The 22,899-nt window shown below is 35.1% G+C and overlaps 1 protein-coding gene across 1 annotated transcript in view; it reads right to left on the reverse strand.

The window, feature by feature from the left end:
• Positions 1–22,899, reverse strand: part of RXFP1 (relaxin family peptide receptor 1) — a 30,497-nt gene that overhangs the window by 2,154 nt on the left and 5,444 nt on the right. Inside the window, exons 3-17 of the mRNA XM_057375260.1 lie at positions 15,719–15,823; positions 14,815–14,920; positions 13,449–13,520; positions 11,832–11,903; positions 10,719–10,790; positions 9,835–9,906; positions 8,980–9,054; positions 8,637–8,708; positions 7,605–7,676; positions 6,798–6,869; positions 5,555–5,626; positions 3,416–3,487; positions 2,956–3,185; positions 1,296–1,706; positions 564–782 (exon numbers count right to left, since the gene is read on the reverse strand). Coding sequence (XP_057231243.1) covers positions 564–782; positions 1,296–1,706; positions 2,956–3,185; positions 3,416–3,487; positions 5,555–5,626; positions 6,798–6,869; positions 7,605–7,676; positions 8,637–8,708; positions 8,980–9,054; positions 9,835–9,906; positions 10,719–10,790; positions 11,832–11,903; positions 13,449–13,520; positions 14,815–14,920; positions 15,719–15,823 — 1,794 coding nt within the window. The remainder of the gene's footprint in view (positions 1–563; positions 783–1,295; positions 1,707–2,955; positions 3,186–3,415; positions 3,488–5,554; positions 5,627–6,797; positions 6,870–7,604; positions 7,677–8,636; positions 8,709–8,979; positions 9,055–9,834; positions 9,907–10,718; positions 10,791–11,831; positions 11,904–13,448; positions 13,521–14,814; positions 14,921–15,718; positions 15,824–22,899) is intronic.

Below are 22,899 nucleotides of genomic sequence, written 5' to 3' on the forward strand. Positions count from 1 at the left end.
AAAAAATCAAGGTGCAATTAAAAAATCAAGGTGCAATTTTAATCTTTTAGGTTACACTRTTTTTGCATGGGATTATATTCACAGCATGAAGAAGATAAGCAGAGCTTTATGTAAATKACTTAAACTATAAATACCAGCTTGTAAAATAAACTAATTGCAAGTAAGTTACATTATTAAATCAAGATAGGAACCATAATATTGTCCTGAGATATTTATGCAACAGAACCAGTAAAAGTCCTAAGATGAGAAAAGCCAATGCAACTCAGTGTTGATTTTCAAATACATTTTTACCCTTAGTAGATATTATATGCAGACAGACTTGAATGATTTGGATTTTGAATTTTTTATCTAASTAAAAGGTGGCTAACCATTGATGATTATAGTAATGTAGTTCAATTAAATAGTGAAACTAAACAGTTMGTTATTTTGTATAGTGCATAGATATAGAACATGAAGTTAGTCATAGCAAAATAGTTCATTTCATTAACATGTTTTTCTTCTTCTGAAGAAGAAACACTTCATGCAGRCACTGTTGAAACAGCCTCACAAAAGAAAGGACATACCTGGTATTTCTACTCGAAGTAAAGAAAGGAGTTTCAAAATAAAAATAGGTATCCAACACAGTGCATCAGTAAATACAATGAAGAAAAAACGTTTAGCAAGGATCATCTCTTTTTTAATATGGTTTCGAATTTCAGTAGCCATAATAGCTGTTTGGTGAACACTGTAGAACATGCTCCCATAGGAAAACACAATGATGATAAAAGCTGCCAAGTTTACACCTGTTTAAAAGTTAAAATTAATCATAATTTAAAAACATGATGGCAAYTCTACATCACCTATTTGCAGTCTGGGTAATAAAGAAGAACATTTAATCTAAACTGCCAGTTCCAAGGAATTCAGTCGCCAGAAAATGTGAGTCTGTCCTCAACTGAAGACTGAATTTTTTCCTTCACTCAGGTATTTATTTCACTCCTCATAACKGAAATGACTGCCATCTGATTCAAATGACATAGTTTTTCTCTGGTCTTACTATTGCTCTACTTCCCTAAAAAAGTYTATTAATTCAGAAACATAGTGGTCAATAATTTCTTTCTACTTTCTCAGCCYTTCATGCACTTCAAGATAAGTAAGTACACCTCTAATACAGTAAAATACTCATACTGGAAATAGTCTTTAAATGCTTGCTGGAGCATCTGAATCCAAGAAGGTGTGTACATCACAGCTATCTTATTCGTTAGAAAACTAAGTTCTTCTGCAGCTCTAATAATACACAAAGAAGAAATGCAACTTACCTAAGAAAATCACAACAGAATAAATCTGACTTCCTGAACTTTCTGATTGTTCTGAGTGAAGAGGAAAACAGACGCCATTGGTGCCGTAGTAGTTCCTGAAAAATTCCTTATTGCTCAGTGGGATAAAAGCAACAGCAAACCCGATTATCCAGATAAGAACCAAAATGGAAATTGTCCTGCATTTTCTGGGCTTCAAACACCTAAAAGGATAAACTATGCAGATGTATTTTTCCAAAGTCAGATAAGTCAACAGTAAGACCGACACCTCTGTAGACAGAATAGCCAGCGATCCAACCAACTGACAGTGAATACTGTCCATCCACAACTGAGCGTGCTTGTTGTATTCTCCACGATATTTAAGATCAAAAGCTCCAATCACAAATAAATATATTCCCATCAGACAGTCAGCACCTGTGGGCACAGTGCTTAACATCATTATTTACACATCTGAATTTCCYATATTCTCAGTATATGTATATTGGAAAACACACATACACACACAYATTTAAATACATATATGAGTACATAATTACAAATTAGCTAATACATAGATATAAAATCAATATTACATCTGGAATGCTATTATGAATTACAATTAAGGCAATGTAACTAATTTTATATTTGTTTTTCTTTTTTTTTTTTTTTATTTGCATTCGGACTGACAGTGCATGTTTCATACTTGTTTCCATGTTTTAAAACTCTGGTAAACTTGGTTTGAAAGTAGAAGAAGATATGGCTTCATTTACAAAAACATTCTGGCAACTCTTTCTTGTTATGTCTTATTTCTTCATTTATTTCTATATTAACCTTTGTCTTAAGACAATTTTCTGTTAATTGGCCATCTCTGCTGGATTCAAAGTCTAGTTTTTTCCACCTCAAGTGCATAGTCTTTTAAGACTAGCAAGAGAAGTTGACCTGCAACAGAACTGAAGGCTTCTTGGGTATTTTGCTATAAAGTTTGCATATTATTCAGATTGTTTCTATGGAGAAAACCAAAGTTTCAAAATCACTGCCGTGCTGCATTTAGAAATTTTGCAACCACTTTATACAATGTTGACAACTACCTTTCAAAATGCAATCTAATTGCATTCATGCAATACTCACAGACTGTCCTGTATTGAGATAGGGTACTCAGGGTTGTAGTGACTGTGCAGCCAAGCAGTTAATCTGTAAACTTGTATTGCTTTTAGGACTAAAATTAAAAAAAAAAAACCACCCCAGTTCCTAACACTGGGGAGCTAGGATAGATTAATTTTCTATATTTGCATAAGTAACCTTTTGCKTATACAAAAAATAGAATATCATGAACACAATATTTACATGCAGAAATATTCTACTTAGAAATGCATARTAAAATATAGGTTTATGGGCATTTGAAATATTGGAATTTTGTTTCCTCTTGCTGAACAAAGTGGGAATTTCATAAAATTCCTGCAGCATGAAAATCGAACATGAAACCTGTGGAATATACCAGCTGCCAAAAGCAGTGTTTAATGAGACCTCCTGGTATATAAGGCACAGCACTTTGTATTGTCATTTGCACCATCATGAAAGTACAGTTAATCCAATGCTGGAAATATGTCACTGTATTATAAATAACAAATACSATACACACCACGAGCAGACTAAAAAGATATTCTTCTAGGCATGGAGTACTCACAGCAGAGAGACATTATAGAGATGGCGTGCAGCTTATTCTCTGATCTGATGTAAGGCCTCATGCAGATAACAAAAATGTTTCCAAAGCAGGTGACAGYGGATACAACCCAGACAAACACTCTCTGTATGATGCTAGCTAGGAGATTCTCGAGGGAGGAAATCCCATCAGTGTTGGGTTTACAGCTGCGCACATGAGGAGCATACCCACAGTACTGGAATTTCTTAAARTATCTGATTGTGAGAAACAGATAAGAGATCATTCTAGGTTGGTTGTTACATTATCAAAACTCTCTAGCAACTACTTAGAAAGAATGTTCTGAAAGAAGAACAATTAATCAAAAAAAGTCAACATGCGACAACTGCTCACATTATGCTTTTCATACACCTTGGTTTCCAATGATTCACTACTTTATAGYTGTAAAATTCAGACTAAAAAAAGCAACTCAGAATAATCTACTTACATGTGGGAAAGGTTTCTCAGGGGTCGGAACATTCTCCTCTGAATGTTTGCAATCTCAATGCCCTCCAAGCTGCTGTAAAAATATATTCTCARTAAAAGGCCATGGAAACTCAGTAGCAAACCCCCCAAACTTTATGAGCATTTAGTTGTGATTTTATCACTATAGGAAACTAGAGAAGAACTTTATTGCATCTAATCTGTCATCCCTTAGAAACTTAATCAGAAAGTCTGCATACAGTTGAAAGTGGAGAAAAATGGATTGCAGTTAATTCTAATAAATTCACTGTTCTTCCCAATTAGTGAAGAAAACTCTTCTAGTTCTGCTCTCAGTCATGAAAATTCATCAATCTTTGATTAATATGTTGCCCTTTCAAAGTATTGTTCTAAGAACTYTTCTAATGGTCTTTCATCATCTCTGGGGAAATAATAAATTTTTCTAGTAGTAATATTTTTACACATCTCTTCTATATTTTATCCCAGGGAATCCTTTACTAGACAAACAAATCAACCTGGGAACTCAGTCTTCATTATATCAAGAGCAGCAGAAAGCTGTGACACAGAATACAGCATGTAAGAGAAAAAGCCGGCTTTCTTGTAACACACAGATGGGATCCCTTTTCAAATTATATATATATATATATAAAAAAAAATATATAAATATAAATATAATAAATAAATAAATAAATAAATAAATAAATAAATAAATAAATAAATATATATATATATATATATATTGAGAGCAGCAAGATGGTTTCCCCTACAGTGCTAGATAAATAAAATTTAACTCTGTGAGATGTTCTTTTAGAACTTTAGTTTCTGTATTCTTCCAGTCCATCCCATTCACTGGTTAGATGTGCAACTKGTCAGAGGCCTTTGGTTGTGGGAAGCCTTATTCGGATTCTTTGTTTAATGCTTTGAATGTAATATGCATGTGAGTTCTGAACACATTTAGGTAAAAAAAGAAAAAAAGTAGAATTGATAACAGTCTTGCTGGTTAGTTGATATGGGTTGATGGGCAGTTTTGCTGGCAGACATGAAAAAGCCCCAGCATGGACATGTGATAGTTTCATTTAAGTGCTGCAATGAATCTAAGGGAGTGCATTCCCCAACTGTTTTACTATTTCAAACAGATGAAGAGGGAACAGGTGTTCTACAGACTGCCAAAACAGAACTTTCTTAACTAAAAAACATGGAAGTTTTTAGTTAAACTGAAACTTCCGTTTAGTTTTAATCACTGAGTTGTATGAAATCTTTGGTATTACATAATAGATAAATGGAKAAAACCATGCTGTAGTTTGACTGTTAAAGAGGTATTTGGTTATTATTTTCTGTGCTCAGCTGCTTATCTTCATGACAGTTCTACAGATTTAGTATTTTCAGTTCATTAGCCATTTACAAATTTAGTTGAATTTGGCCAGGGGGTTCCAATCACTGTGAGGAAGCTGTCCTGATCATCAGAGATATGAGTGGTGGTGGGTACAGCTCAGGGGTAAATCATAAACTCCTAWTGCATTCCTGTCCAAGGAAACGTCTGTTTTTTTTATCCCCACAATAATTTTTAGTAAGGCCTGCTGTGATAGAACAAGGGGTAATGATTTTAAACTAAAAAAAKGGTAGATTTAGTTATTAGGAAGAAATTTTTTATGATGAGGTGGTGAAACACTGGAAGAAGTGGTCCAGAGWGGTGGTAGGTAACCCATCCCTGGAAACATTCTAGGTCAGGTTGGACAGAGCTCTGAGTAACCCGATCTCATTGAAGATGTCCCTGCACATTGCAGGGGAGTTGAACTASARGACTTTTAAAGGCCCCTTCCAAAGCAAACTATTCTATGATTTTGAAGAGATGACTGATAAGAACCGTGCTGTCCTTTACACCAAGCTGGTTACTTCAGGTGTCAGGTGACCAGTGAAGATGCACTTAAATCTACTACAGAATAATTTCAGATTTGCAAGACTGTGGCTGCAYTATCTCACAGTTTCAGGAGGAGTTGCCAGAATTCAAGTTAGAGCCGCTGTGTTGGTGCAAATGCAAAAACTCTCCCTAAACTCTTACAAAACACATTCTGGATCAAGTCCTTCTCTGGGAGATGTGCATAACCATAAAGAAAATATAGCTAAAGTATAAAAACTTGATACTTACAGGGATTTGAGTTTAGTTAGAAAATCAAACTGGTCTATTTGTATTTTCTTGATGGGGTTGTAAGAAAGGTTCCTGTAAATGCAACAAAAGTAACTTTGGCCACATTTCTTACAGCTTGTTCTAAAAACAATGCCAATTTACACAATGCATCTGCTTTTCTAGTCCTTTAGTAGSGATCTGTACACTTGGTAGTTACAACTACAAATGGTAACATTCATTTAGTGATTTTTAGCTCCTTAAGCCAGTGGAAAGAGCTTCACAGGCATGATATTGCCATGTACACATACACAAACACACAACGGCCCCTCCCACCCTGATGCTTAAAGGTTTTGACTACAGAAATATTTAGTTGTTAAACTCTCCAGACTTGTCTTTCAAGTAGAAGAACCTAGCTGAACTGCATGCATTTAGAAATAAATTACTATTGATTTTGGGTGTGAGTTCAAGAGACAGAGRCAGAACTCAAAACCAGACAATACTGTTATATGCTGTCACTCTGTGTAAGAGTATTTCCAGGTACATCCCCTTTTACTTCTCCATATAAATTTCTTTATTTTAATTGAAATGCACAAACTCAATAAATGCAGCTGAACACACTTGGTTGACCCTGACTGAATGTTGGATCCCAATAATGCTGGAAAATCCTAACAATAAGTTCTTCTTCTATTTGAGCACTACCTTCTCTCTTCCAGAGATCTTCAATGTTGTGACTAATGCCTCTTTCAGATTATGTAAGGAAGAYTGTGACTTTCCAACAGCCATATTTTAAAATTTCTCAGTATATGTGTCATGGGAAAAAGAGAAACTGGTCTTATAATACCTTTTGCTTTTTTGGAACTGTTTTAYAGGAGCAAAGCAGTTGCAAACAAGACATCTGTATGATGCACTTATGAGTTTATGATCTGTTTTAGAGTTAAATCCTGATGTCGCAGGAAACATACCCACCAAATTAATAATTTCTCATTATATAGCTAGCATAACTCATTCTGTATGTACTAACAAGACTTAGAAAAAGGTAGAAYTTGAACATGCTATCTTTTGGGACATGAAAATGCACATCTTTTACAAAATTATGCTGGACAAATGCTCTATAGAATTATTTTTGGGATAAGTGTTTTTTAGGCAGAACTTGAATGATGCATACAAACAAATGTKCACTTCTGTTTTCTGGCATATATGACCGAAAGCATCGTATCAAATGAGAAATATACAGTTATAGATAAAAATAACCAAGAATCCTTACAGTTGGGAAAGCTCCTTTAGTTCCTTGAATATATATGGAGGAAGTGATTCGATCTTGTTGCTAGCCAAATCTCTGCAGAAACAGGTAGGATAYAGTAAGTTCTTACTACACTCAGTAATTTTACTGAATAGTTTGGCAATTGCAATAAACACAATTTTATTTGCCAAATAGGATATTATTTATTCTATRGCTTATCAGAAACTTAGACTATAAAAGAATGGTATTAAAACAAGGTAGGAAGCTAGATCTATCAGATCACTCTTTGTCTCATTAGTTCAGAAATCCATTAGAAACATAAATTATTGCTATTTTATTTCCATCAAAAAGCAAGTAAATACCATTAATTTGGCTTGGAAAAGCTTGGAAATCAATTAAATATATTGTTTTGTGATGGGAATTCTTTCACGAGGACTAAACAGCACATCTTTATCTTAGTTTTTATCTCTACCTTTTGTCTTCTTTTCACTGTGCATAAATCCTATTAATGAGGAATAAATGTCTCAATTCAACCAAAACTGTCAAACTGTTCTAAAAGACTCTGAAGGCACCTAGACTATGGTGATGCAAGATTAATTAATATTATTCTGTTTAGGGAACTTAATGATCCTGTAAGCAAAAGCCCCAATATGACTGAYACATGTATTTAATTTATTTAATAAAATCTATTTATGTATTAAAAAAAATYCTAGGGAAGGATGCCATCTTTCATTTATCTATTGTATGAAATAGAATTTATGATGAATGATATTTTCAATACAAATKAAAAAACTTTGTGTCTTGTACAAATAAGACAAGAAATCTACTCACAATTCATCTAACATCTGGAGAGAAGAAAAGCTGTTTTCATTTAGAGAGCTGATTTTATTTCTTCTCATCACCCTGAAAGAATAAAACAAACTTACRTTGCTTCTTGATATCTGTTTGATTTTGGAAAGAAGGTTTTATMAACTTTCAAAGTTCTCTGTTCTCTGTATCTTCAAATATTCAGTTCAGCTAACAAGCTAATTGCACTCTAAAAGGCAATGATTGTAATTTTATCATTTGGTAAATAACTTTTGYTGCCTATACATCCTATACATGCACGTTCTTCAGTATATATACATATATTACACACACACACAAATACACCCATACACCCATGGAAGGCTGGTGTAAATTGACTGAGGTGGGCTGGAAGGATGTGACCTAACCACATCTCAGACACAAACACACRGCTGTGCAACTTTTCATTCACCCTTATTTGATCTGCCACGGGCTTGCTCCCTAAATGAACAACCTGGATTTAAAAAATGGTGAGAAAGCTAAGAGAATGGGCACTGAATACTGTTATAACAACACATACCATGGAGTCTACTAATCCACCAAAAAGTAGAAGGGATTTTCTGAAGATGGTTACTTCATCACTGAAGAAATGTTGGAGAAAATTCTAAAATTGATGAGCCAACCAGCCAACCAACCAACCAACCAACCAACCAACCAACCAACCAACCAACCAACCAAATAAGGCAACAAGCTATGCATTTTGCATGCTTGCTGGTTTTCATTATGAGCTATTTGACTCCAAGAAAAAGGTTATAATGAAAATTTCTAAATCTTAGTGTCAGCCAAAATCTCTTCAGTGRAGTTTAGCTACATATTTCAGTGCTGAGCTTTGCTATAAAATGTAAACAGTGGTTATTCTGTGTGGTGCTCACTTCAAACCAAACATTTTAATTTAATATCCTCAAGAGATAAATAACCATAATACTCAGAGAACTTTTATATTAGCTGTAATGAATCACTTGACTGTTCAGCATAAGCACATCTCACTCTGGCTTGCTAGCATATCCAATTACTTACAGTACAGTTAGAGTGCTGCAGGAGATGAAAGTGGCATTTCTCACATGATGGATGTGGTTGCCTTCAAGGTCTCTGAGATGCAAAAAAACCTCATCAATCATTGAAAATCAATTCAGGCACTTATTCTAAGGTAATTGAAGAAAAACACTACCAGAACTTCTTGACTACACAGAAGACAACAGCTATGTAATACTTCTGCACACTAAACTGATGACTTCAGGTCATCAGCTCTGCAGTGACCCAGCAGACAYGCTGCAAGATCCAGTGCCCCATTAGAAAAATGGCATGGAAGTGCCATAGAAAGACAACAAAATAATATTCTAGTGAAATAAGGTAGACTTACAGCCAGTTTAATCTTGGCATATATTGGCACAGAGGTTTATCAGGCAAACGAGCAAGAGAATTATTCATCATCTCACTGAAAAAAAAGAAGAGTAATGTAGCTGATTATATTTGCACAATTRCATTATTAAAAAAATTCATGTTTCTTATGTACTCTGAAAAAAAAATCTTGAATAGTTTTGAAAGTAATATTATTTTCTTAAACTTCCACCAATTATTTTCCCTGTGGTATTCTGTTTAGCAGTATTTTATACTTAGCTTGCTGATTGTCAGGTAAAGGAAWGTTGTTTACTTCCCTTCACTGCTATTAAAATGAAACTAGGAATGTTTCATRGTATAGTATAGTATAATATAGTATACAAAAATATACTATTCAGTCAGAACATGGAACTTCCATGGGTGATGGAGGAAGTGAGATGTTGAGGGAGGTTTCCCTCTGGGATGCAGGGGAAGAGGGCCTCCCATCTTTTGAACTGGAGAGGGTAGTGGCAGAGTGTAGAGAGGGTCTTGTGGAGAGGTCCAGGCTGCCAGGGGCAGGGACTATGGGACCCCCTTCTGTCACACCATGGCTCTGGAGGACACTTGGAACCCTGTGCTGCAGCTGCCTTGACCCTGCTCTCAGTGACATCCTTTATCATCTTCCCCACCCTTCTCCCTATACTTTTCCAGACATGAATGTCCACTGCTGCCAAAATCCTACTCCAGCACATTTTGCCTGGGGTAAGAAAATGCTGCAGGTGTACTGCCAGCACTCTGTCTTGAACAGAACAGACAGGGCTGTTAAGGTTTTTATATGCATATGCCCTTGCTGTTCTGTTCTTCTAAATAATRCTTTTCTATCTTGTTTTATACTTACAGAAGAATAAGTGATTGGAGTCCATAGAATGTTAATGGATAGATCCGATTTATCCTGTTGTTTTCAATTATCCTATAAATTACAGCAAAATATATATCAGATTGATAATTCACTTCAGCCTTAAACTGAAGAGATAATAAAAAGTAACAAGCTTTGTAGAGAATTTCTTCAAAAATCCCATCAGACTATTTAAGAAAATGAACATACTATTCCTTGACTCGTTAAGGTATTAATTGAATTAATTTTCTTTAAGAAGAATTTAATTWAAAACAAAGTAGCATAGACAAAATCATTATTAGAAAAAGTGCTTTCCTTTGAGGCCTTTAACTCCTCTGATCAAGACACTTTGAATGGATTCTCTGTAAAACAAAGCAGCAGAACCTAACAGCATTCTGTGGCAACCCAAAGGTCCCAAAGATGCAGAAGAAAGTTAGACATAKTATTTGCTCATTTTTAATAACTTTTCTTAGTAAAAACCTGTCTGAAAACCAGTRATAAGCCAATATTTCAGGTTATGATATAATTTTGTGTGGACATTTTWAGCACTATTTACAGGAAAATACCTGTGCCCCCTCCCCCAATCTTTCTACTATTTTGTTGTACCTGGGTTATTTAATATATTCATTTGTAACAAGCAGTTACKAGTAAACATTATTTGCTATTGTTATAAGTCATCAATGACGTCATTAAGGCTCAAGAACTATTTTCTGCTCTCACCAAAATCAATTGCAGTTTTACCTTGCACAGTGTAACAGAATTTCCTGAGTTATTAACTAAAGTGTAAAGAAATGCTATGCACAAAAATGAAAGCAAACAAAATGTTTTCCTGTCTTTAATTAATTATTTATTGAATAAATAAACATCCAAATAAGAAAACAACATACAGCCATTCAAGTCTGTGGAGGTCTGCAAAGACAAAAGGCTCCAAACTCGTTATCTTGTTGTTACTCAGGTATCTAAAACAAGACCAACCAAAGATAAAGGAACAGAATGAATAGTTAGCATYAGACTTATGAAAATGAGTTCTAAGATTATTCTTTCCCTGGTAGTTTATCAGGATACTCCTATTTTTTTCATAATTATTATTTTTGACCACGGTAGTTTTCATGTCATTATTTGAGAGCAAGGAAGGACCCTCTCCAGTGAGGATTTTAAGAACAATTATGTAGAGCACTCTGTCTTATCTGTAAGAGAGAACAGCCAGCTAAATATTTTCACAGTATCATATTTTAATCCCTTTCCAGTTTCCTTCTGTGGCGTGATTTGTTCCATGAATGTTCCCATTCAGTCTTTGTTAAGGATATTAGTCATAAATGGAGATACCAAAATAATGGAAAAAGAAAGGCTGAAAATGAATGGGGAGGGGTATTAAAAATGGTCTGGGAATATAATAACAGCAGCTGTAATAACAGATAATCAACCACAGTTGTGTGATGGAAATAATAAGRGGCACAACTTTAAAAAACTTTCCTTTTAAAAACATTGCAGTAAAATTTCTGAACCAAACAGTGCAATTCATATGTTGTCTCTTTCACTGAGCATTTCCCTTAACAGTTAAAAGCACSTTTCAAAAAGTTGCTGCAAAATAAAGAAAAAGAATGTTCCTTTCATCACCTATAGTGRTTACTTTGAATTGCCTCTGTAAACCAAAATACAGTGTTAAAGAGTTTTCAYCCATCACAAACTCTCACTTTCATTTTACACTTGCATTCTCTTTGGCTTTCCACAGGATAACTACCATACTGTCTCCTTGTTCCATTCTAAGGATTTGAGGAATAGGATTGAAGTATGGAGCTAACTTGTCTTTTCAAAGTACTGTCCTGCCACACAGACTTGCACAGAGAGCTCTTAATCTGTCTGTGCTTTCTCAATTCAATCCCTGGATTAAAGCTTTGGACTGCTTTTCAAGTTCCTAACAAACAGAGAGAAACATCCTTAGTGATTCTCATAGCTCTGCCTGCTGCTTTTTACTTCACTATTCTGAAAGCAATACTTACARTTTTGTCAAGTTGTATAAACCTTTGAAAGCACGCTCAGATACAGCTCTGATTTTATTATTCTGAAGATACCTAAGAAAATACAAACCCCAAACAATTAATTCTCTAAAACACAAAGTTAAAGCAAATGTAAGTAAACAATTAAAATCTGTCAGCTAAAATAAATGCACATTTGGTACCTTAAAAGAAGCTGTTAAATTTGTAGCACCTTAAATCTGACAATAAGCAGTTCACAGCTATAGCTGCAAAGAGTGCAAAGCTTCTTTTTAAAGAAATTCACATAAAGGACAGAATTACAAAAATCATTCAAATGGATGCTTGATTTGCCCKAGATGAACAACAGAGTGGCTCATTGCAACCTCCTTGATTAGGTCCTAACCTTGCAGTGCTCACCTGTGCAGTCTGACCTCTKTGTTTAGCCAGATCTCTGCTACAAGAACATTTTGCGCAGGAAATGTCAAATTAGAATACGTTTTGAATTTTCCAATTGTAGGGTCAGAGAATTCTAAGATGCTACATTTTAAAGATAGCATAATAAAAAAGTAAAGCAAATTTTACTACTCTTCTGTAAATTGAAGCTTCTATTTTTAAATTGTTTTAAAAATACTTTTAAAAAATCTATTTTGATGAAATGAGTTGAAAAATAGTATCAACTGCAAATATTAAGTCCTTTTCAAATAATTTGAAAGCATACAACATTATTCTATGAATAATATTTAAACATAAGTACTTTTAATTAAATTACAGTTAATGAAGCATCCRAATGCATTCCTGATAAATAGCAATCGGAATGTGACTTTGACTTTTACAAAATGAGCCTTTGTCAAAACACTGCTCAAGGCCTTTTGGAAAATACAAAGTTATCTATTAGAAGGGTGTGACGCTTATATTAGAAACAAGTGTTTTATACAGACAGGAATGATGTATTTCTTTAGTGAAAACTTACCTTTCAAGACTTTAAGGAGCATAATGTCATTTAACTTTCAGAACACAAGATGGTGCTGCAGTGCAGCACAGTTCCCATAAAAAAGTACTTTGAATTGGTGACACAGAAGCCCTGCGATAGACTTCCACATTTAATTTTTAATTTCACTTCTTCTATGTAAAGAAAACTTTCTAAAGGCTATGATTTTTGAACAACATATATGTTACGCACTGGAAAACACAACATAGTGTTGTACTGCTGTAAGAATTTGACTTGGGGTATTATCAAGTCGGTACCAGACATATTTAGGAGTTAAACCACATGCCCGGGGAGTGAGCTTCCCATGATCATTTGTGTTTCCAAACTTTATTTTTCAGAATAAATAGATTAAGTTACTTTAATTTATTCTGGCATATTGCTGTTTATTATAAATGCGACATCTTTCAGACAGAAACCGAAATATGCAGAAATATAATATATCAGTTAAATATGCAGAAAGTATGGCTTTGCAAAAAGGCAGATGTCAAATCAAGGTCCTTGAGCCAAACAGGGTACACATGAGGCACCAAAGTGTGAGACAAACCAGGCTTTTGTTACTCAAATGTTAAGCTCTTTGTGTGTATACGTGGGAGAAGGAGAGGATGAATATTTAAGGCACTAGGTAGGGATTTTATGTTATAGCACTCTCTTACAGATTTTTAAGATCTTGATATTTCTTGAAAACATCAGCAGCAAGTTTCCTTAGCAGATTCCTCTGAAGTGACCTGTAGGAATGAATACACACAGTAAAACTACTATCCCAGAATCCTACAGTGCTTTCATTATTCAAAAAGGGCAACTCYCACACTGCTAATTAATAAAAGCAACATGAAACCATCTGAACATGCTACTTCTGATTGTCTGTGTATCTATTTAAACAGTAAGAAAATTATTTCCTAATTAAAAAAATCCATGCCCCCAGGAAAACTGACAAAACAATAGYTAAGTCTAAGAATCAAAAAGATTTGAGCATAAACTACAGATTTATTTCAAACCTCAAATACATATAGAGCTTATTTCCCATTCCTATTTCTTGCAGCTGTATGTTCTATCTCCATTGGGGACACTCAAGTATCCTTGAAGAACAAAATTCCTTCAGGACATGGTTTGATTAGAAGAGAATTTAGTCTGAAAGCCAGCTGAACAAACTCATTGCTTTTTCTACAGCTAGAACTGGGTGTTTTTGAACTCAGTGTTCACMCCAAGCCAGCAGCCAGTTTAAATAGATATTTGATACTGCACATCAATTTTCATTATGAAGGGTTGCAGTATTTGAACATGAACCCAACCAGGAGAACTTCAGCCACGTGTGAGCCACATATGGAAAGATCTGTACCCTGGATCTACAGGGGAGATTCTCAGTTAAGGACACGGGTGGCTGCCCCCTGCTCATCATCCCTAAAACTGCTTCTCAAACGGCAGTGTGCAAACCAAGTGCACATCAACCATATTCTGATCTCTTAAAAAAGTATGGCTTACACATACATATCTGYGTGATGATTCAGCCCACATTAAATCCTTTTAAATAGCAGAGTATTCAAAAACATCAAATGAGAACTAAATAGATTTGCTCCAGCAGGGAGTTCCACTGAGTTCAAAGTTATTGACTTTATTGACAGAAACACAGACTAGGAATTTTGGCAGGATCACAGAATAAGAAGCAGGTTCTAAGCATTCTGTCTTCAAAGGGAGCATTTCTTTTGTAGATTTCCTTAGATAGCCTGAAACTGCAGCTTAGGTCACTGTTACAAACATCAATTCACACAGATTAATTTACACAGAATTTTTTAGTTTCTTAGTTTCTTTTCTCTCCTTTTAAGGAGAGAAGAAAAATAAATAAGATAAGAGAGATAAGAAAAATAAATCTGYACTTAAAATATTAAAGTACTTGTCAGCAGAGAAACATAGTGCTTCCCAAGCATCAGCTGATTGCAATGATGAGGCTGTAGTTACGAAAATGTTATAGGGTTGACAGTCAAACCTGAACAGAGCAAGAGACCACATTACTTCTCTGCTTACAATATGGTTATGTTTGAAGAGACTGATGGGACAGCACGTAATTTGGCAGCATCACAGAAGATCTCCAGCCCTTGGCAGGTACACTCCACTGGCACATCCCCAGCCACTGCATGAGAACAAGCATATGGTTAGGGCAAAAGGTGGCATGTATGCTGTGATGGGATGTGGAGAAAAGAAATACTGCAAAAGAGAACAATGGGCACAAAGACAGATAGAGTGGGCTCTCTTAAACACAGTTAAGCCAAATGTTTTTATAAAATTGATTTAGACCTGTGATGGATCTAACAATAAATATAAAGGGACACAAAAAATTACATTACCTCTGTGAAAGAGCTCATAAAAGCTCTTGAACCCTAGACATGATATAGAGGAATCTGGTGTGGGTTTTTTCAGCACTTCTTTACATTATTCAGCACTCTTATATCACTAGAAGGAGAATAATTCTATAGGGGAAAATGGGTCAAAAATGGGTCAGGAAGTCTTTGCTCATCATAGTAGACAGCAGAATCAAAAAGTGTTTACAAAGACCTGCATAAGTGTGGGGGGGGGGTGTTACAAATTTCATTTGATGTAAAAATAAATTAATTGGGAGGAATGTTGCTTTCATTTCACTCTGAAATACCATGGTCTTTCCAGCAGTATCAGCATATTTAGATAAACATTTATATTGCCCTCCTAACTAGTATATGCTAATTGCAATATGTTTGACACTTCTCTTGCAGAAAATGAATCATCCTTAATGGAACTGAAATTAGCTTCAAATTAACATTTGTTCATTTGAGATATTAATTCTGTAACTATAAATGAAACTGCACTAAATTTCCTGATAAGCACACAWTTGCTCTGTATTTCTTTCTAGGAATCATCATTAATAATCACTYAAATAACATCTGTAATTACTTACAGCACTCAGATGTCTTTGTCTGAAATGCATACAAAGATTTCAGTTTATTGTATTTGTCCTTTGTGTAATGTTTATCAAATTGCAGAGACCATCCATTGTTGTCTTCTAATAAAAAAAAGCAAAAAAACACACAACATAAACAGACCACAAACTGAAGATATGAAGATAGATGGTAGAAATACCTTCTCTTAATTTAGTTGCATCAGTGTTTATCTAGTTACTATAGGTTTTTATTCCAGAGAATTTCACAGACCATTAGATAACTTTATACAGCTGCTTAATTGCATGCATCTACAAAGAATGTGAACTGTATAGTAGAAACAGCTTGTTACAYCTTTAACAACAACATTTTCTGTGACAGTCACACTACAAAAGTATAATTGTGACTACAGAAATTTTTATTTACATAGGAATCTGAAAATGAGAGGGAACCATATTTTCCTACCTCCTTAAAGGTTGCCACTTTGTCCAGGAAAAGTAGAAATTATTACTATGACTCTAATACTTTCAGAGGGATGTCTCACACTATCCCAGCCTATAGTTTCTTTCCTGAAAATCTAAATGAAGGTCAAAGGAACACTGCTTTTCAAAAGAAGAAGGGRCTTGGTATAACATATTCACATTGGAATATTCATGTTAAGTTTAACATGTATCTTAAACAAAGCATGATTCCACATCACCTGTTYGGTCAATGTGCATAGGTGTACTGGAACTGAGTAGTTTATGGCCACAATAGCAAAAATTTGAAAAGAACAAATCGTTCACTTCCTTCCAACAAATGGAAAGAAGATTTCAAGATATAGTGGTGCTAGAAATAACTAAAGATCTGTTAGTTATTTGTTTCTTGAAAGTCTGTTTATTATCTGAGATCTGTAAATTAACTGACCAGGTAGCCATTTTCAAAACAGGGTGGAAAGGGAAAGCGAACCTGCCTTTCAAAGCTGTGATTGGATTTTAGTTTTATTAGTTTGAGTCTGACTTCTCATCAGCTCTAACAATGCCCAAACTGTTTTAGTTTAAAGCATCTCTTTCAATGAACATGCACCAATATCAGAAATGCTCCTTGGSACTCTGTAGCTGGTGAGTCAAATCATCCATGACAATTGAAGGAGTACACTGTAAGGATACCTACTGCCAAACAACATTTATATGAGAACTCTCAGGATGGCTCTGCTTTGCTAGTTATTACAGTCTTGAATTCAMCTTTATGATGCACTGGCAATAGTCTTTACCCCTGCATTTTCACAGGTTAATAGTTTAGTTATACTTAAATACAATTCCTCATGGACATTTCTCTATAAATCTTTATATTTCACTAAGCATTATTACTATATCTATTGGCTTCAAAATAGACAGGGAGAAATAAAAAAATATTTACTTCTTTGCAGCTTTCCCCATTCTGAAATGGTTTCTCATTTTTCACGTCACATTACATCTCAGTTGTTTCCTCAGACAGGCAGGGAAACTACTTTGAAAGCATCYCCTGAAACCTCCCTACAGATGAAGCTGTTTTTGACAGAGGCTTGCTTCTTTGCTGTCTAAGCTGAAAGGATGTGTAATTCGTGCTGAATAATGATATCATGAAAGATTAAGTAACTTCAGGCAAACTATCCTTTACCTAGTTATTTGTTTGTTATGCACAGATTGAAAAGATGAAAGATTCAAAGCAAACCTAAGTGCCTGTATTCAGGAATTGTTGCAGTAGGAGAAAAGACGTGATAAGGCATTTTAGAAGATTTTAGTGACTTCCTCAAGAGCACCTTGCATGCTCTGATCCATTAGCACTTTTGCCAGTCGAGACTATTAAGCTAATATTCAGAAGCAGCCTAATGCATTTTGGACAAAATAAAARGTATTGGCAAACTTGCTCCTGCCTTTTTAAATGCTCAAAAGAAGCTCAGTTTTAGGACTGCCTGCAATGTAATTGATGAAGTGATGCGAACAGATCCTTTGTCAAGTGGCAAGTGCCTTAAAAGCCTCCTGCCCTGAAGATGGGACCATAATGAGGCTTTCTCCATCGCTATCCCTGAATATTTAACTGGAGCACAGACCGTCACCTGTATGACTGGACTGAGCACTATGTGGGAATGCAACATACACAGAGAAGGTAAGATTTTTMAACAGAAAATTGGAAAGATGGTTTAAAAATGAGATTATTGTTGACGTATTAATCATACCAAATAAATGTTGTGAAGTCAGGAATATAGTCTTTAAATACTCTCAGATTTTCAAATTTGTAATTATGTTCATGAAAAGTTTTGGAAAACTAACRACTTGTCTGCAGATTCTGAAAATACAGTTAAGAGCCATAAATTCTAATCGTGCAGTAAGCCAATGAAAATATGAAGTATAATTTTTCTATATTTCCCTGCTTCTGACACTAAAGAGTGGACATATGATACTTTATTCCACGTTTTTTGTACTTTTAAAATGYTTTGCTATGTGTCAGAGCATCTACAAAAGGTGACCATCAATGCATTTCACATCTGCAGAGAAAAAGGACGAGCAGTGCCTCCCACACTAATGGGAATGATGGACCAGTTTGCTGTAAAGGGGAGATTCATCAGCATTTTTGAGGAAGTCCAGAGGCAGCTGCATATTTTTGGGTGGTGATAAAAAAGAAGGGGAAAAAAAATCACAGAGAAGATGGATTATTTTGTACTGGAATTATTCCAGCTGTTTGGTGTTTCTAGTAAGTTCATTGTAAATAATGGGCTTTTCTCATGACATGATTTCTCTACTAGAAATAAAAAGGCATATTGATTATAATGAAACAAGTTATTCAACATCTTTTGGCCTTCAGAAATACACACTTTGGGCCAAACTTTGCACCCAAGCACGGGACAGTCTCTATTTTATACAAACTGTTTTGTCAAATCCTGAAAGAATGTATTGTGCAAATAACTATAGTTAGCATGACCATTTGTTGAAGCACCCAATGGCAGSACTGTAAATCACTTTGTGGTCATTTAGAGTGTATATGAAGGTTTGTGACCTGTTTACCTCTTTGGAGGCRAGGTTCTCCAAACACTTCAAGAAATGACTGGTAATAGTACTGGTCTTGAAATCCCAAATCTACCATTTGAGGGAGTACAGCTCAGATGAGAAATTGCTTTTACCCCGAACCAGTTCTAAAATAGATTATGTTGGCTGTGCTTCTGTGAAAAAAAAAGAGATCTGAGAAAACAAGGCATCATTGAACCTTTCTCTACATGGGATAAGTGAAATAAGTGGTGGCAAACTGGATTTATCTGACTACAAAYTAATATCCTGTTTCTTGCTGAAAGTTGCCAATTGCCGCTTCTGATGGGAATGAGAAAGAGCATGTTAATGCTAACAAACTACAGATTTGAGCAATCATTTCAGTGACAGATGCAAGAAAGTATCATCTTTTCTCAATTAAAGACACATCTCTTACTTAATATGGATCTTATGACCAGGATATTGTCTATATAACTGGCCCCTTYTCTTGGCCACATCTTCATGGGTTATTGTGCACAGAAATGCTATCAGTTAAGTGCATAAACACTCTAAARAGACACTGTGTCACCCTTTGATTTTGCCTTTGCTACTGATGGTCATAACCCATGGGCATATTTCTTTTTGTTAGTTGTTCAAATAAACTTTTTCTTGCTCCAAGAAATTACTTCTTTAGGGTTTTCACAAAGATATGTTTTCGTACAAGGAAAATCTGTGTCCTCTAGACAAGAAGYATTTCCTCTAAAAATATTTCCAGATGAAGAAATAAAATTGCCCTTTTCCACAGTGTTGAGACATCCTGATACAGCTTAATAAATTAGAGCAAGACCAAAACCACACAGAGATTTGACAAAGCTGAAGGTTGTGGCCCCTGGAGCATTCAGAGCTGGGAGAGAATTTAAACAGTCCCAGTTTAAATACCCAAGCAGAAAAAATTAAGAACTTAGAGCTGGACACCTTAACCAATTCAAAGGCAATTTACCCCACACCAAACTACACGTCACTGCACATTGACTGTGTCCTGTACCTGCTGATTGATTGAAATCACATGTAACCTGTTTCCATACATGTGCAATGCAATCATATAAACCAGGCAGGAAACAAATCAATCTACATAAGGTTTACACTTCTCTGGACGAACTAGATTTCATACTTAGATAAGTTTTTTTTTAAGACTTTAAATCAACTTAATTAAGCTAGTGCAACTTTTRAGAAAGTTGCAGGTTCAAATTTCCAAAAAAACAAACATCTCACTGTTGCATTTAATTCGTGCAAGTAGAGTTTTCTGCTTTTATGACAAGACCTTTAATTTATATAAATTAGTCTGATTTTCTGTTATGTTTTTCTTCAAGTATCTTYAATTTTTAAAATTAATCGAATACCATGAATACATCTGTAGAACCTTTAGTTGCTTAAAAGTTCCCTTGGCACTAAGCCACGACAGTGGAGACCAGGAGAGACATAAGTCTACTGAAATGCAAGTTCCTCTTAGTTATCAACAATATTTAGAAGTCTAAGTAACAAAATTGAATAAAACCTCCCAGGAGTTCAGCAAAGCTATTCCAGATGTTTGCACATCTGAGTAAAGCTGGTTATTTCAGGGCCATATACTGTGGATGAATGGCAATGACTATGAGAATAAAATTTGGACAAATATGAGAAATTTCCATGTGTAGCTTGAAAATCCTACATTTTCCCAAGTACTTGATACATTTTGAGTATACTATTGACTGTCAAATGTTTACCTTACCTTACCTTCATAAACAGAATTTGCCCTCTAGGGCTCAAAGCTGAATAGCACCTCATTCATTCAAATCTCATATTTTAAGTATGAGAAAAAAATGCTCCATCAGGAAAACATGAGACCAGCTATAACATTATTCATTATTACTTTTAATTTGAGATATAAAAACATCAATGTCTTCTGCRATGTGCTGAGACAAAAATGAAATTTCTCATCCCTTAGGAGCAATCTTGTAATATTAAAACATACATCTTTTGTATAGAAATATCCGATAGAAATTTAGAATTCTGCTATGGCAATCTAGAAGATAATTTAATGAACTTACAGAGCTGCAATAATTCAGTGTATGTTTATAAACCTTCAAGGAAACACATRTGAAATGACATCACATTATACAGATCATTGTTACATTTATCCTGTTGAATTTCTATTGGCCCTTTTTGAAAAAGAGGTGGCGTGCTGTAGCTTCTTTGGGAAGGTAAGCCAATGACAGTGTGGCACATGGTGACAGATGAGGTCTGTGTTTTTAGAGGTAAATAGGTGCAAGACTTCAAACAGCCACTCCCTGCCCCACTTTTCTTTCGGAAACCTCTGTGTGTGATTTCCAGCCTCTCAGCTCCACAGAAMTTAATGAACATCTATAAGAGAACTTACAGCTCGGGAGCGGAACGCTGTCTTTTGTTCAGAGACCTCTTAGGGCTCAGAGCAACACAATGGTAAATACATTCAGCCAGTGAAAACTCCTCTGGAGTCAGAAACAAATTAAATCTGCATGCCTGTTCTTGCTTCACTAGACTGGAAAAATGTGGCTATGACACTGTGATTAAAAAACAAATGCAGACACACTGCAACCATTGCCTAGCTGCCAAAAAACAGTTTTGCAGAACTATCAGCAAAATTGTCCAGAAGCCAAATTTTTAAATACTGAGGAAAAGTGTGCTCTCAAAATAGCTCAGGCTACTTTGTTCCATTAACCGCTCTACATAATTAAAGATACTGCTTGCAAAAAAGTATAAAATTAAACACTAGTACGTTTTTTYCCTTCCATTCTCTATTTGATTATTGCTAGTAAGTAAAGTGTAGTCAAAGATGTAACAGTAATTGCTGGTTTTTAATGTCCCATTCATGGCAAAAAAATTCTGTTTGTGGAGGTGCAAAGGATTAGGGCCAACGTGTGTGATTTTTGTTTTGAAATTACTAAGAATTCTGGTGCTTGCATTTTGTATAAATGTTATGTTAAAATACTTTTAATTCTAAATTAGATATATACCTGTGATAATACCACGTAAATCTTCCTCTAGAGATTTATTAATGATAAATGTTAACCTATGTTAACAACCAATTCTGAGATGGAGCATACGAGCTATTCAWTAGTGTGATATTATAGCAACCCTAATTTTAAATGAAGCATAAACTATACCCACTCAACCAATTAAGTTTGAGATTAAAAGGATTGAGGAATTTATTTACAAAATCTATACATCACAGAGTGCTGTGATGGGGAGAGACTCACGGTTGGTTTTAGTGGTCAAAAGCCCAGGTCAGTTCTCAGCAGGCTTGGCTTTGCCTCATAAGCCTGGTGCTGTGACTGGGGATATCACATCAGTCATATTGTTTGCATTTTAAATTAGAACAGAACATAATAAATCCAGTAACTGTATAGATTTTGACTGCGTGTTTGTGTGCTATCAGACCCTAATGAAAGTTAGGATAAACTTTTAAATGTGAAAGCAGGATTATTTATAAAGAAAAGAGTGCACCTGTGCTTTCCATACAAGGCATTTGCAGAACCTGTAGCTACAGGATGCTGACACATTGTGTTAATTATATTAGTGACAGAGCAGTAGAGATTAATCTCAGTGTTCCAGATATATAAAATATGTTTTCAAATTGGCCAGGTAGGATGTAAAGTCCAGAGGAAAGCCCAGTACCTTTTGAGGTCTGATTATGTTTCTATATTTTTCCCAAACTAAATTTGACAGCTGATGGGTGGTTTTAGAACAAGAAAGTTGAGGTAAGCTTCACTGCAATTTACTTGGGGGTTTCTCCCCAAGAACAGGCAGTATATTAGCATCACAGCTAGTTTACAGTTCTGATGACCAAATTGTGCTGATAATCCAGCAGAATGTACGGAATATGAGGAACAGCATGGCAACAAAGGTGGTAGGAAATCAGACAGCAAAAATATCGATTCAGTCTCTCAGTGGTTCAAAATTTAACTGTATTAAGAATTTTTGCAGCGTTTTGAAATTTGCAATTAGCATGTTATGACTACAAAATGCTAACTGACACAGTGTTGTATCCAGCAGAGATAATTACACAAATTTGTTTGACTGAAAACATTGTGCTTTTATCACTGTATATAATAGTAGGATAATTTTGTCAGGGAAAGCTGACCCTTATCTAGCACAAAAATTTGTTTGTTCACCCCTCTAAGTAGAAGGCATATCAGAGAATT

This window comes from Malurus melanocephalus, unplaced genomic scaffold, assembly GCF_030028575.1.
Source record: "Malurus melanocephalus ecotype Western Australia unplaced genomic scaffold, MMel_1.1 scaffold_9, whole genome shotgun sequence".
NCBI classification, from domain to species: Eukaryota; Metazoa; Chordata; class Aves; order Passeriformes; family Maluridae; genus Malurus; species Malurus melanocephalus.